The 13,938-nt window shown below is 37.0% G+C and overlaps 1 protein-coding gene across 7 annotated transcripts in view; it reads right to left on the reverse strand.

Moving 5' to 3' along the window:
* Positions 1-2,065: 2,065 nt before the first annotated feature.
* Positions 2,066-13,938, reverse strand: part of LIN9 (lin-9 DREAM MuvB core complex component) — a 39,349-nt gene continuing 27,476 nt past the window's right edge. For all 7 annotated transcript variants that reach the window (XM_072857046.1, XM_072857044.1, XM_072857047.1 and 4 more), the window contains 5 exons: positions 9,072-9,152; positions 5,492-5,617; positions 4,958-5,140; positions 4,752-4,849; positions 2,066-3,458 (listed from right to left, as the gene is read on the reverse strand). In XM_072857046.1, the coding sequence (XP_072713147.1) occupies positions 3,353-3,458; positions 4,752-4,849; positions 4,958-5,140; positions 5,492-5,617; positions 9,072-9,152 (594 nt within the window). In that variant the 3' untranslated portion in view covers positions 2,066-3,352. The remainder of the gene's footprint in view (positions 3,459-4,751; positions 4,850-4,957; positions 5,141-5,491; positions 5,618-9,071; positions 9,153-13,938) is intronic.

Below are 13,938 nucleotides of genomic sequence, written 5' to 3' on the forward strand. Positions count from 1 at the left end.
TTTGTGAACACTGTGAAGGCGCTTTAGCTTTGAATTTGAATACTAGGGACTACACAGAAGCTGTTTACATGATCGCTAGTGGGTTGAATGGCTCTGCACACCAAAATGAGTAGTAACAGAAGCCGCTCCTGTAATTCAGTCAATTTATTAAGGAAGGATGTATTACTATATATGTATTTTGAGGGTAAGGCCAATTCTTCCTGCCTACAAAGCTGTACTTCAGAGCCTTGCAGAGCAAGTTGTAAGACCCCAGATACAGAAGAGCACCTGAATGCCACGAGGCTCTGATGGTTTGGGAGCGCAGAAAAACTGGCCTGCGTGCTGGTGGCAGAAACACCCTATATGGGGAATCACGCCCCACAGAATAAGGTTACCAATGCGCAAAATCCCTGTGTCACCCCATAACATACCTGTGCCTGCAAGATCTGGGACAGCTGAACCGTGGTTGAACTGCAAGCTTGTAAGGCTGAGTGGCATAGCAGGATTGCCCATTAATACTCTCCCTGCAAAAAGCAGAGCTGTCCTTGCAAAAAAATCACAAAGCAAAACCCAGCCAACCAACATCGGGTGCTATCTGCTCCAAGTGGACTTGGGTGCCTAAGGAGCTGTTAGGGGTCGGGAAGACCCCAGAAGAGAGGTACTTACAGCAGGAGACAGCAAATGAGAGAATCATTTCTTGGGGGAGCAGGGTGAATTCAAGTTTACTGACTGTAAGAAACCAAACTAATTTGTTCTACTCCTGCAGAGGTAAATTATGGTAATTGTACTGAGTTCTTGAGACTCCTACTACCCTTAGGCCGTATTCAGCACAAACAGTCATATTTGTTACTGTATTTCCCCAAAACTCAACAATATTAACTCTGACCCAATCGAGGGGAAACACAGCCTCTTGACGAGAAGCAGCGCGTATATTCATTCACATTGCCTCCCTGTTTTGGCCAAGTGACACCTGAAAGGACGCGGATACTTTTATCACAAATATATGTCTTCCTATTATGTTTCATTACCCTGCAACGACTAAAAAACTCACTTCAACACAAAACACGTTGGAAAGAGCACATATAAGAATCCACATGTAAAAAACATCATACCTAGGGAATCAGAGTTAAGATGGAGTGTGGTGGTTCTCACAATATTCTGCATCGAGTAAGAAATTAGTTTGTCAGGAAAAGCAGGTTCCCAAAGCCTCTTTGCTGAATACCATTCTTGGTAGCGGGATCTCCCAGTGTCTACAACTTCTCTCTCCCTCGGTGTGGGGTGCTTGCTTGCTATCAACAGGGCAAAGTTAGCCTCCGTGACTGCCCGATGTTTCGTACGGGGAAGTCCTATCCCACAAAAGCATTCATGCACATGCTTAACTTACAAGTACGCAAGCAGAGCCCTGACAGAGCAGTAAGGGATTACAGGGGTTCGTACAGTAAGCCAGCGAGCTGCTGCTGGAAGAGGCAGTCCTTGCTGTTTTCCTTGTGCCAGCACCGGCGCCCATCGCCCCCGGCAGTGAGCGAGTTCAGTGCACTACGCAGGCAGAAAACTGGACAAGAAAGGTGAACTGTTCTTCAGCAGCATAGCTCCCTGAACCGGCACACCAGGAGGTTTTATGAGCAGCGGGTGACAAGGACAGGGGTAAGTAAACAGCCAGGGGACGGTTCCTGTTTCCCGAGTTAGCTGTAGGTCATGCTAGTTACTGTCAGACTAAACCTACCTGCCTTAAGTTAGGCTTTGGCACCTTTCTCTGTTTAAATGAAAAGGGTGGTGGGAGAGGACCTTTCTTCTTCTTTAGCAAACGGACGGTAACACCACAAAATAATGGGTAACGTAATTACAGAAGTAATTGCAGGGACCACTACAATGTTCTGTTGCGTTATGAGAGGTAAATTTCCATGGGTCACTCGGCAAAATTAGTGTTTAGCATTATTTTGTAATATCCCTTGTAAAGTTTCTAAATACCTTTTAGTACAGCTACTCACCTTGTCCTCATAACGTTTCATTTTCAGCAATTAAATTAACTTTTCTTAAAAAAATAACCTGAGACCATCTGCAAAAAAGTTTGCATTTTTGTGAAATATATCAACTCTCATAGGTCAATTTATTCGGAGTTACAAATTTCATTGAGAATAAAAGATTTATGCATTTCTCTTAATTAACAGAACAAGTTTAGCTAAATATAAACTCTGCACTAAAGTTTTGCAGTGGCACAATACCAACACAGAATACAGAAGCATCTTTAAACTATACAAAATTTTAAAATTGAAAATAATCCTGTTTACATATTCTTTATACATTAACATATAAAAGACCTCATTTAATGAGGCATCTAAAAGAATCAAAAACATCTCTACAGCTATCTCTGAAAATTCGTATCTGGAAACAATTCATTACACAGAAGCTTTACAAGACTATTTAAACAAACCAATACACACTTTTTACAAGATTAACATTCCAAAAGGTACTCATAGGCAGGTTGTCACTTTCTGTTTTTGCAGTTTACCTCACTGGTTACCTTTAATTATAAAAATCTTCATATTTATATATGTTGGGTATTGTTGGATAACCAGTAATCTAATTTAAAAGCTGTGCAAAACAAACAAAAATTTGGAAAAACAATATGTTTAACCAGTCATTTATATAAAATACCAACCAAAGCACTCCTTTTGCCCCGTGTGAAGGGAAAAAGCCAGAACCAATCTCTTTCTGGAAAGTTACCAGTTACATTTTAACATTCCTTCATTAGACTCCTTCTATAAGTTATGATAAATTAACAGTTCCAACACGACATTGACTGATCGATAGACCTGCCCAGCATCCTCCAGTTTACAGCTCCTGTTTGCTGTCCGTATCCTGCTGCTGCTTCTTTAGACCAGGAAAAGCCAGCCGGCGCTGGCACGGCCCTCACTACCTGAAGGCTGGAATGGCAACTCTCCATACCTACACAGAGGCGTAGCTTTACATAAGAAAGGCCTGCCATGTGGCTACTAATTTGCACCATTTCCTCTTCATCACTTCTAACATACCAGGAGAGCCAACAGCAAGAGGTGTGCAGAATTCATCTGAACTTTTAAAAACTAAGTTCGAATTATATGAAAGTATGTTTTCAAGTTTATTATAATAAATGCAATTACTAAGAGATTACCAGTTAGCAAAACTACTGTATGTGAATAACAAATGGAGAAATCTAATGTAATGCTGGCCAGTAATGCTGGTTTTCTTAAGAAGCAGATATAATATATGTAAAAGGGTCCTTTCTGAGAGGTTTTCTTTTCCCCTGTCTTCTGGCAGTTAGGATATTTGGTGAAGCCTATATAAAGGAAGAGGATTTTCCAGAACTACTTGCTGTACACTTGAAAGAAAATTTTCAGTCTCTGTTGGTGTTATTAGCTGCAAAAGCATGTAAATTTCCCATCTGGCTCAGACCACTCTGAATATGTGCAACATGGATCTCAACATTATTCTGAAAACAACTACAGGAAGAAAAGAAGAAGAAAAAAAAAAGCATTAAACCCCATATTTAAGAGCTGTGTCTGAATATTTCGACAGTGAAAGTCAAGGTACGAACATAGCCAATACAAAAACTTGATGAATCAGAGAGTAGTACATACTAATGCAACTTGATAGAGACATATGTGAAAATAGCATTTGCACAAACAGCTGCATGAAATCAAGAGTTACTGACTTGGGTATTTTAAAGAATACTTCAACATGACCAGAGTTCATGAAACAAAAATATTATGAAGAGATGGCTAAAATGCCCAAAATAAGTACAGTGAAACGGAAACATCATCACCTTCTTTGCAGTGGACATCAACCTTTAGTTGAATCCGTTCCACGGCGCAATTTGCAGTGTTGATTATAGAGAAGTTTCACTAATGTTTGGGGTTTATTTTTGCTTTTACTAACGAAAAATGCTATAAAACAGCATTTCTCAATAATTATTTTTAAATCAAAAGGCCATCCTACTATCTTGGGGCGGGGGGGGAATTCATGTGTGCAGCTTCCCATTATTATGGAGCAATATGAGTATGGAGGGTATAAGGAAATACTTAGCATTTAGGTATATTTTCTAAATTATGTAATTTAGCAGCATTGTAATTATAAAAAAAATCCTGGTCACAAATTGCTGGAGGCTGCAGCATACTCCACACAAGTATCACCACATTCTTGCTATTTTTATAACGCTTCCTCAGGCACCTGCTTGTGACAACTGTTGAAAAATGGCCCATCTACACTAGATGGGCCTTTGATCTGGCACAATACAGCTGTTCTTCTGTTTCTTGGTTTAAAATATTGCTAATGGAAGCTGGTCAGAAGCTATAATTGTCTCATATGCCAGCTTTAGATATTTACAGACAAGAGGTTGAGTAACTATGCAAAAAGAGCACCAAAATTGTACTGTTCTGTGGTTTAAAGAACTAATATTTACTAGTGGGATTTCAAAGTCTGAAAATGTTCTAAAATAACTTATTAATTGTCATAAATGACTGAAGAGCAAGAAAGTCTAATTGTTGCTGCATCAATTTAGCACTTTTTGTTTTTGTTTTTTTTGTTTGTTTGTTTTTTAAATCAGGTTACTTCACTGATAGGTTCAAACAGAAAACTGCTAACTTCACACTCCCTTTAAGAAGCCCCCTTTTAAATGGGACCATTCCTATAAGTAAAAGTTACCAGATTAAAACCCTTAATTATAATCAACGTTCACCTCTAAAATTGCTTGCTGGCACAAAATGTGTAAGAATTAAATATTAAAAAAGTAATACCTGATATTTGAAGAGTCTATTGAATTCTTAATGTCATTTAATGAATCTGTTAGTGATTTAAATTCAAAGGAATTCAGATCACCTCCTTCTGCTAGACACTGTAGGAGAAGAAAACAAAAACGTTCTCACAATTAGGCACAAAGAAACTGATAGAGCTTTAATACTATGTATTTTATGGGAGAAACTATTTTTTGCAAAAATTTTACCTTGATTTGCAGTAATATTGCTGTGAGTCTAGCGATAAGATCAGTTAAATTTTCACTCTCAACACAAAGCTGTCCTGTTGTTGAGGAATTTGCTTGCCTGACAATCTCCTGAGCCTCCTCTTCACACCTACGCCTCAGATCTGTCGGTTGGTCGGCAGGCTGGAGGCCTTGGTCAGGAGCAAGCTGCATAGATGTAATGAAGAGAAATTAAGAATAAAAATCTCCTTTGCATTTGGTGTGTGTGTGAAATGACAAATGATTTCAAAGAGAGTTCACAGGTATATAGTACACAGTGGTTTTTCTTCATTTATGTACATGTATGTCTATTTTAAAACTGGCCACTGGCATCAGCAAAAGTGTCTGCATTCTGGTAAAACAGGCAGAGACAGAGAGGGAGAAGGAATCCAATACAGCTACCAGTTTCGTTTCAAAGTGACCCCCACCTACACCCTATTCCCAGGAAATTCTGATTTTTTTTTTGTACTTAGGTTAAGCAAAACCAACAAGTACATACAGATTCCAGCAAAATCTTACCTCATAACAATACTGTTGAACTTTATGCAAAACTTTATTTAAGTCTTTGTTTAGTTGTTCTAGGTCTAGAACAATAGTTGCGTATCTCCTCTGAAACTCAATGCCTATTGGCATAGAATAGGATTTCTGTGGAAAAGACAAAGCATATTAAAGTTAACGCAATACTGGACATTTATATCTTTTGAACTCATCATGAGGAATTTTCACTTGAAAATAATACCGAGATATTTGAAATCCCAGCGTTTAATAGAAAAATGTTAACATACAAAATATTAAAATGTAGTATCACTATTTAAAACTCCAGGTGACAACTGTGTAGTAACTACCATGCTTTCATTCTCTTCATAAAGTGCTATGATAATCTGTGGTGGTAAATGCTACAGAAGATGACTGTGGTCTGACCCACTTATTTCTCCAGTAGTTGGGTATGGCTTCTCTCTACTGTATGAACAGAAAACGATCCTGTCAGTAGGAGAACAGTATAGGACAACATGGCCACGACCACCTCTGCTGCAGGACGGGAGGCACAGTTGTCTAGTAAGCTAGTGGTCACTTGAGGATGACTCAGGGCTACATACCTTCTGTTACAGCTAACAGTTCTGCCAAAAAAGAAAGTTACTAGAGCTTATCTTTGGTAACATAAGTATTTTGGGTAAGCACAATTTTCCACAAAAAATAAATACCAGAATACAGTAGTTTTTTTCTTATACTGTTTTCAGAATGTGTCTTGACAATGTTTGGGTGATATTTATGAAATTGAAACAAAACATGCAATATATTATAAAATTTCTTCCACAAATGGCCTCTTGCAAGATAAGCTAGATGTATTTCCACTGCTTCTCAGCCACAAGTCTGAGATACAGGTACCTCATACAATCAAACCTGCAGCTGTAGATTTTACACCACGAGATAAAGCAAATTGCAAAGTCAAGAGCCTTCATCAGAAGGATCCAGGTCAAAAACTCAAAGTCAAGGTTTCAGTTATCAGTTCAGTTCAAAGTTCCCCATTAAACTGAATCACTAAAATGATCTCCAGGGATTTACAAGTCTGAATACCAAATTAATAGGGCTTTAAACTAACACCATAACTTCAGAATTCACCTAAGAGCAAATTGGAAACCAGCATAAATTTGACATACTTCCTGCAGCTCTGGAACATAAGGAAAAAATTGTAACTTTCAGCCCTTCTTCAGTGACCAGCCCCTCTAGAGCAGACTAATCCAGGTTAGCTGTGAAAGCTGCAGACAGTTATGAATTCCCCATCAGAGGGGAAAGGCTAAGGGCATTCGTTCTATGCTAGTGACGACGAAAGAAATATTTCTCAGTACCGGCACTATTGCTGAACCGGGAGCAATCCAAGATCTGGAACACTGACAAACATCTGGAACTAGCAGACAAAAGATGGATGGCTTTCAGTAGATGGAAGTAGATAACAACTCTGTCACTAAGCATCTACATGCCTCTCTGGAACGACCAGCATCACCTTTACCTTGTCTTTATTGCAGGTCAAGTGACAAAATGAACTAGCCATCCTTTTTACTTAGATTTGTTTATCCAAATGGCTATCAGAAAAGTGTTTACTCTTTTATTTACAGGGTAATTTGTTTATAGCCTGCAACCAAGACTAGTAGAGTGATGTCAAGATGCTTCACTATTAATAAGCTGTCCTTTCAGAAAAATGAAATAGAAAATGTGCAGTTGTATGTATTAATAGCTCCTCTGAAGGCATCCCCTGCCTCATGTAAATTTATTATCATTGCCAGATAATAATGGACTACATTCAGCACCAGTTCTGATTTTGGTCAGTTCTGTTTATTTCTATATTGGGTCAGTCATTAAAAAAAAAGTCTCCATAAAAGGATTGCTTGAAACCAATCAGTGGTGTTACTCTAACAATTAGCAAATCACAATTGTATGAATTATTATCAAAGTCTGACAATTAAACTATACCTGAAGGAACTCAAAGGATTCTGTTTTATTCATGTCCAGGAACGTTATTGATGTTCAAGTGGAATGGTGCCGGAAAAAGATTCTTGTTCAAAGAAAATACATTTTAAAGGAGAAACAACATATACTCAGCAGCACAAATGTAGATGGAATTGCCAAGGGACAAAGAGGATTAGAAGACAGGCTAAGAATATGGCCCAATAGAAAGGTATCACGTCCTCTATTTTTATCAGGACAGCCTTGAACAGTAATGGAGGTTGCTCTATGATCACTGGTTTATAAAGGCAACAGCGCAAGGGAAGAATTTTGAAAGTATCTCAAAGTCCTTATCTAGGCTACAACTGAGCTAAAATGTATCAAACTTAACATTTATTTCTAGATCCCCTGCTTCCCTGTTGCTTCTTTGCTCTCTCAATTTTGTTGTTTTCCTTCATATCCTTATTCCACAATACAGTTAATTTATGACTTAGTAGCTGAGTGACACGTTAATATCTGGATTCTTGTCAGAGGAAGGCTACTGTCATTCCTATGGATTTCCTTATCTATGCAAAAGTACTAATATCTCAGTAAAAACAAAAAGTTTTTTTAGTTTGTTTTAAGAAGAGTTGTTAATTTTTCAGTATCAGAGTTACAGGTTGCAATGGTATGTTTTAATCTTGCTTCTTTTTGCATCTATTTTAATTACTAATATGCAAAATTAAAAGACAAAACATTTGATGCACAGGAAAAAATAATGTAGTAACTGAAATAACAGGGTTTTAAAGAGCAGCATCACAACACAAAAGACGAAAATTACAGAGACATAGGGATAGGGCAGTAGGAAGCAGAGTAACAGAACATACATGTGCACATGATCACTGAAGGGACAAAGAGGGAAATCTTACCACAATAAATCAAATCCTTCAACATTCAAATATTTTACATGAAAAAAAAAAAAATCAGCATTTTTGGTTTCAAGAAATAAAAAGGACTCCTCTTCCTCTCCACAAACCTTTAGCTTTCTGTCTGTACATTGTAGAGACAACTGTCTGAATGGATGCTAGCAGAAGGTTGAGACTGATAGCTTTCCACTTTCAAGTTGATTGATAGCCATGGGTGGTAGAAGAGGTATTCTTATTTTGATTTACTGACTGCTGATTAGATAAAGCCTAGCAAGAAGAACTATTCTGCTGCTGCTAATTATGCTGTAGCTGCTCTGGTATTGTAATTTTAAATGGCGGTCAAGGGCACTTAGAGCTTTATATAGAAAATCTCTGAACTGAGTTATTATTTATTTAGCTTTCTGGCTAAAACAAGTACCTACCATCCGCAAAATAAAATTATAATGAATGTCTTCCCTTATAAACTTATACCCAAGATTCTCAAAGTACATAGTATTTCCTTACTTTACGTGTCAACTGACATATGCTATTCCAATGTTAACATTAATCAGTTTCCAAAGCATAATGCTTTCAAAGGAGAATCATATTTGAAACAACTGAGCTCTCTGACTTCTCTTAAAAAAAGAAAAAATTTCACATTATAGAAAGTGATAAAATATAGATTTTATCTAGACTGTAGTTTTAATTGTATCTTTTTGCATTAGCTGTTAAAGCATACCCTGTTTTAAGAACTGAAAAGAGAACATTCTCACCAACTTTTCTGCTTCTGTATTCATCTCTCTCAATTGTTTGATGTGTTCCTTCTTGATCATAAGGATTTTCGATAACCTGGTCTAAAACAAAGAAACTATTTTTAGAATGAATAGGTCCTTAAGCAGTTTTGAAATGCCACAGAAATTCAAGATAATAAAATGTGTGTTTCTTTCATAATTTTAAAATACATTTCTCAGTTGTTTGTCAAGTTCAGATGCAGAAATAAAAATTAATTAAATGATGGATTTTCCAGAGATTTTTAAAGCATTTTCAAGTGCCCTAGATTGGAGATGCTAAAAATCTATCAGCCGAAATTCCCTATAGGAAGACTAACATAATTTATGGCCAGCTAGAGGCTGAAGAATCAAGAATCTTCTTTTCTTGCAACCTGAAGGAAAGCGAAGGGTGTTATCATCATGTGCTACAATTAATATCACTCACCGTACCATACCTTTTTTCACACAGTTCTCAGCCTGTTCTCAGCTGTGCCCTCGTCCGAGCACTAGCCCTTTGTGTATACTCCTGCAGTAAAGCCTGGTATAGAGATTGGATCTATTTTATACAGAACAACTCTGGGCTTTCCATTTCCCTCTTTCATAATGAGAATACCCTGTTTCTGCTGCCCTTGGGACCTAGCAGGCTGAAGTGGAAACCACTGGGAGTGCTCTCAACACACACATCACTCCTAAAACTATTCATACTCTCTAGGGCTCCAAGAGAAATCCTAGCTCCGCTACAACCAGCAACAGTTTTATTACTGATGTAAACAGAGCCAAGATTTCAGGTTTGATAAATTGCAAAGGGGTTAACTACATCATAGTAGTGGAACATGGGACTGGGAGAAATAGAAACTCCCAGTTCAGCATACTTCTGCTTATATATAATCTCCTTTGTTGATTTTCAAGTTAGTCTTAAAGCAGCCAGGTTTCTTGCACTCACAAATCCTAATGGAAAATAGTTCCAGGACCTCTTTCAGCTAATTACGAATCTTCTTGGAATTTCCATGTTAAATGCATCCTTGTTCACTTCACAGCAATTTGCTCTGGCAAAGCTGTTTTTCAGCTAAATATAGGCTCTCCCTCCTTGTATTTATCCCTGTTTTTTCAGACAGTAAAGCATTTCTTCTCCACTGTTCTTCCACTAGACTAATCGCAACCCAAGCCTTTCCAGTCTCCTCTCCCGTAAAAGGCTCTTAATCTCCTAAACTTTTGTGGCCCTTTCTGTGTCTTTTTTCCATTTACTGTCATCTTTCCTGAATGTGAGCAACAGGAAGCCTTTACCAGTATTCCAAATGACAGACCTGTAAAACAGCATCAGTACTTCTTTCTACTACAAATACTTTCCCAGATGCATCTTATGAATGGATGGCAAGCCATGGTCAGATGCACAGAGGCAATACTGCATAGTTTATCACTCTTCCAATTCTAGCTGCTCATTTCTGTCCTTGTGCTGTCCCCCAACGCCTGTGCTGAGCCAGCACTTGCATTTTTGCAGCTATGTGAAGAATCCAATCAGGGAACCGATAACGACAAACAATAAGTTCAGAAAAGTCAAGGAAAAAAATTTTAAAATTGTTACTTGTGAGCTGGGTTATCTCTCTGGTCCAGTTTCTAACACACCACACAAATGCTCATGTTGGCAAAAGAACACATGGGAGGAAGGAAAGCACTGAACACCATCTGCAACTGCTGCCAAAAAGTTACTCGTCAAGCTCTGCTGTCATCACCATCCAGCAACTGCCTAACACGTCTAAGTCCTCCTCCTTGATGAAGCTGGTGAGTCCCCAACTTAATGCAGAATATATTATTTGTCCTCAAAACTTGCAAGGTATTTGGGGCTTAACTTCTACTTTGATGTCCAGGTATATTTGAGGATGCAGGGCCCTAGCTCTCCAATTAATGAGCTTGGATTTTATCTTATATTCTTCCTATTCCCAGATATACTCCAGTGATCAAGATAATCTGATTCTTTCTACCAGAAACTCTGAGCTTTCACTGTATCTATGATGTCTACCAACTTTTTCTCATTGGTACATTTTATTGAATAGACGTCCATTTTCATTTGTCAGTATCATCAGTGAATGCTTTAACTCAGTTCAGCCCTATTTTCCTTGAGAAATTCTTGCCTAACAGCTCTATTTTCAGGATAACTCATCCTGGTTACTGTTATAGTTTATAGTTCTCATTAAACTGGAAATGAGGTTTTAGTACAGTTTTTTTCCACATTAAAAGAGATGAAGGAACAACCCAACCAGTGTGTTTAGATTTGTACTTTAGATTTCACTTTTAGTCAAAAGTATTTATAAGAACACAAGCATTTCAAAGTAAAGGGTGCAATAACTTACTATGGAATATTTTCAAGATTTTCATAAGCACAAAATTGTCAAAAATCCAGTATCCGTTTTTAGATTTTTTCCTCATGCATTTAATTTGAAAAGATAACTCCTTTTTCCACAGCAACCAGGAAGACACCAGTTCACGTTCCTGAACGTCCTGCATTGACATACTCCCTCTACTGGACATGCAGCAACCCTGCAAACAACCTGTTCTGTCCCCGATTGTTTCCTTCCCAATCTAATTTTTTCCCCAAAACAAAACAAGAAGGTGGGGGGGGGGAAAGCTGTAGCTGAGTGCTTGGAAAAGCATCCTCCAAATTTTAATACTGACTAGAATGTAAGAATGCAATCTATCAATTTTGACCTGCAGTATAACCTATGGAATATTTAAGGATATATTACATATTGCATGTAAACACAAAACTTTTTTTTTTTAAATTTATTACTTGTTTCTTGTTGACTTTATTCTTAATATCATAATGTTAATTTGAGCCATTCTTCTCCCAATACACATGCTTGTCCACAGTAAAACCCAGAAAGAATAGCAGTCTCTGATGCCAAAATGTAAACATGTACAAATTAATATAAGGATTTAGAAAAACGAAGACTCACCAGTGTAGAACTATGATTAAAATAGTTGTTACAAGTCCCAATGTTTGCTTACAACTGCAAGTTACACATAAAGAGAATATCCCTAACATTTATTTGTCAGTGTCTGCACTTGATTTTGGCTACACTTCCTTTTGTTCCAAATTAATTTCAGAACCCCCAAAAGAGAACTAAGGGGCTGGGTTGAAATCTTATTCAAGGTGTGCTGCATTTTTTCCTGTTTTGTCCAAAATAAAGTTTTCCCATGAAAATGTTTATTCATGGTATCATAAATAATTGCCTGGCAATAGTTCTCCAGAAAGTTTTCCTTGAATCAAACATTTTCTGATAATTCACTTCCTGAATCACCATTAAATCAGAATAAGGGCTTTGACCTTTTTACTGTACCAGTGTATAAGAAAGGCTAGAACATCTTTAATGGTCACCTTTAACATAAAAATACCTCTGGACTGGTGAAAGCAGTGCAATCAATAATCAGTATTCACCAGTCTCATGTATTTCACAACACCAAATTTCAGTACCATCCTTAAAGTTCTAATAAAAAAGTTGATGCTTAAAATGCTAGGCTTAAAAATAACGCAGGGTCCTTCAATAAATGTTTTTTTAAGTCCCGTGATTCTTTATCAAAAACCTGGATAACATATTAAGATGCTCGCATAAACAAATGCCAAAAATCTGTGGCTTGATTTTGTTCAAAATCTTTTGACAATCTTTGAGCAAAAATACATATTAATGCAGTATCTTTGTAAAATGCCACCATTTGTAATACAAGCAAGAGGCCTATACTTTTAAAACTCAGATTTCCTTATAACGAGTAACAATATACGACCAAACGTGACTGAGAAATCACACATTTTCAGATATAAAATCCAGAAACAATATCATAAACAGATCAACTTGACACACTTAAAGTTGTAAAGCTCAATACACCTTAGTTACCCAGTTTCATTGATCATACTCAGCGACTCAAGGAGGATAGCTGCAGATACAGTTTAGCAGCATAAACAAAGACCATATCTTTTGTGTATTTCAATTTTTAACATAATTACTCTTACAGCAACTACATCTAATTTTAAATTTTCTTAGCTAAGCTAGATGCCAAGACACCTTTTTCAAAATTAGCTTCATACAATAAGTTTCCCCTAAAAAACTGAATAGATCATTCTGTCAAATAAAATTCATTATATTGAATGGCTGAAATATTAGTGTCTCGTGAGCTACAATTTGATTCTTTTGACCGATCACATATACTTTAAAATTTGAGAAGTGTTTAGCAACATTATTTCTCCGTTCTTAATATTTTAAACACAGAACATTCCAATCTCCTTTAGCATGTTCAAAACAGCTTTTATTGTTAAAGAATTCAATCGCAGATCTTAAGCTAAGCCAACATGAGCAATTACATTCTTCCATCATTGCTTTGATGAGTTTTGATATTCAATGAATCTCAGCTTCCTAACATTACTTGTCTGTGCTCTTTTGAACTGGTGTACAAAAATCACTGAGTAATTATTTCATAAAGATGAAGACAAGAAATAGTTTTCTATAACATCTATAACATGTATGTTTGCTTTCAGGGAAAAGAGTGCTTCTTTTCTTCTCCAAGAGGGTAGGACATAATGTAAAATACAGTATTATACAGTATATGATAATGCACATGGGCAAATGTTCTTTGCATAATGCAAGTATATTTTAAATAAAAAAAAGAAGTCTTAGCACAGTACAAAGTTTGCAGGTATAAATAATATCTTTTTTCAGACCAAGGGGTAGAACTGGGAAAAATAAGACACACTTTTGGAGCCATAAGCCCCTCCTGTGGTCTGAAGAGCAGCATATTTCAAAGCTTATGGACAAGGGAGAAAATTAAGAAGGGGCAGGGGGAGGGAATAAAAAATAATATTATATTAACATATTTTCAAAAG

The sequence above is a fragment of the Ciconia boyciana genome, chromosome 3 (genome assembly GCF_034638445.1).
Source record: "Ciconia boyciana chromosome 3, ASM3463844v1, whole genome shotgun sequence".
NCBI lineage: Eukaryota > Metazoa > Chordata > Aves > Ciconiiformes > Ciconiidae > Ciconia > Ciconia boyciana.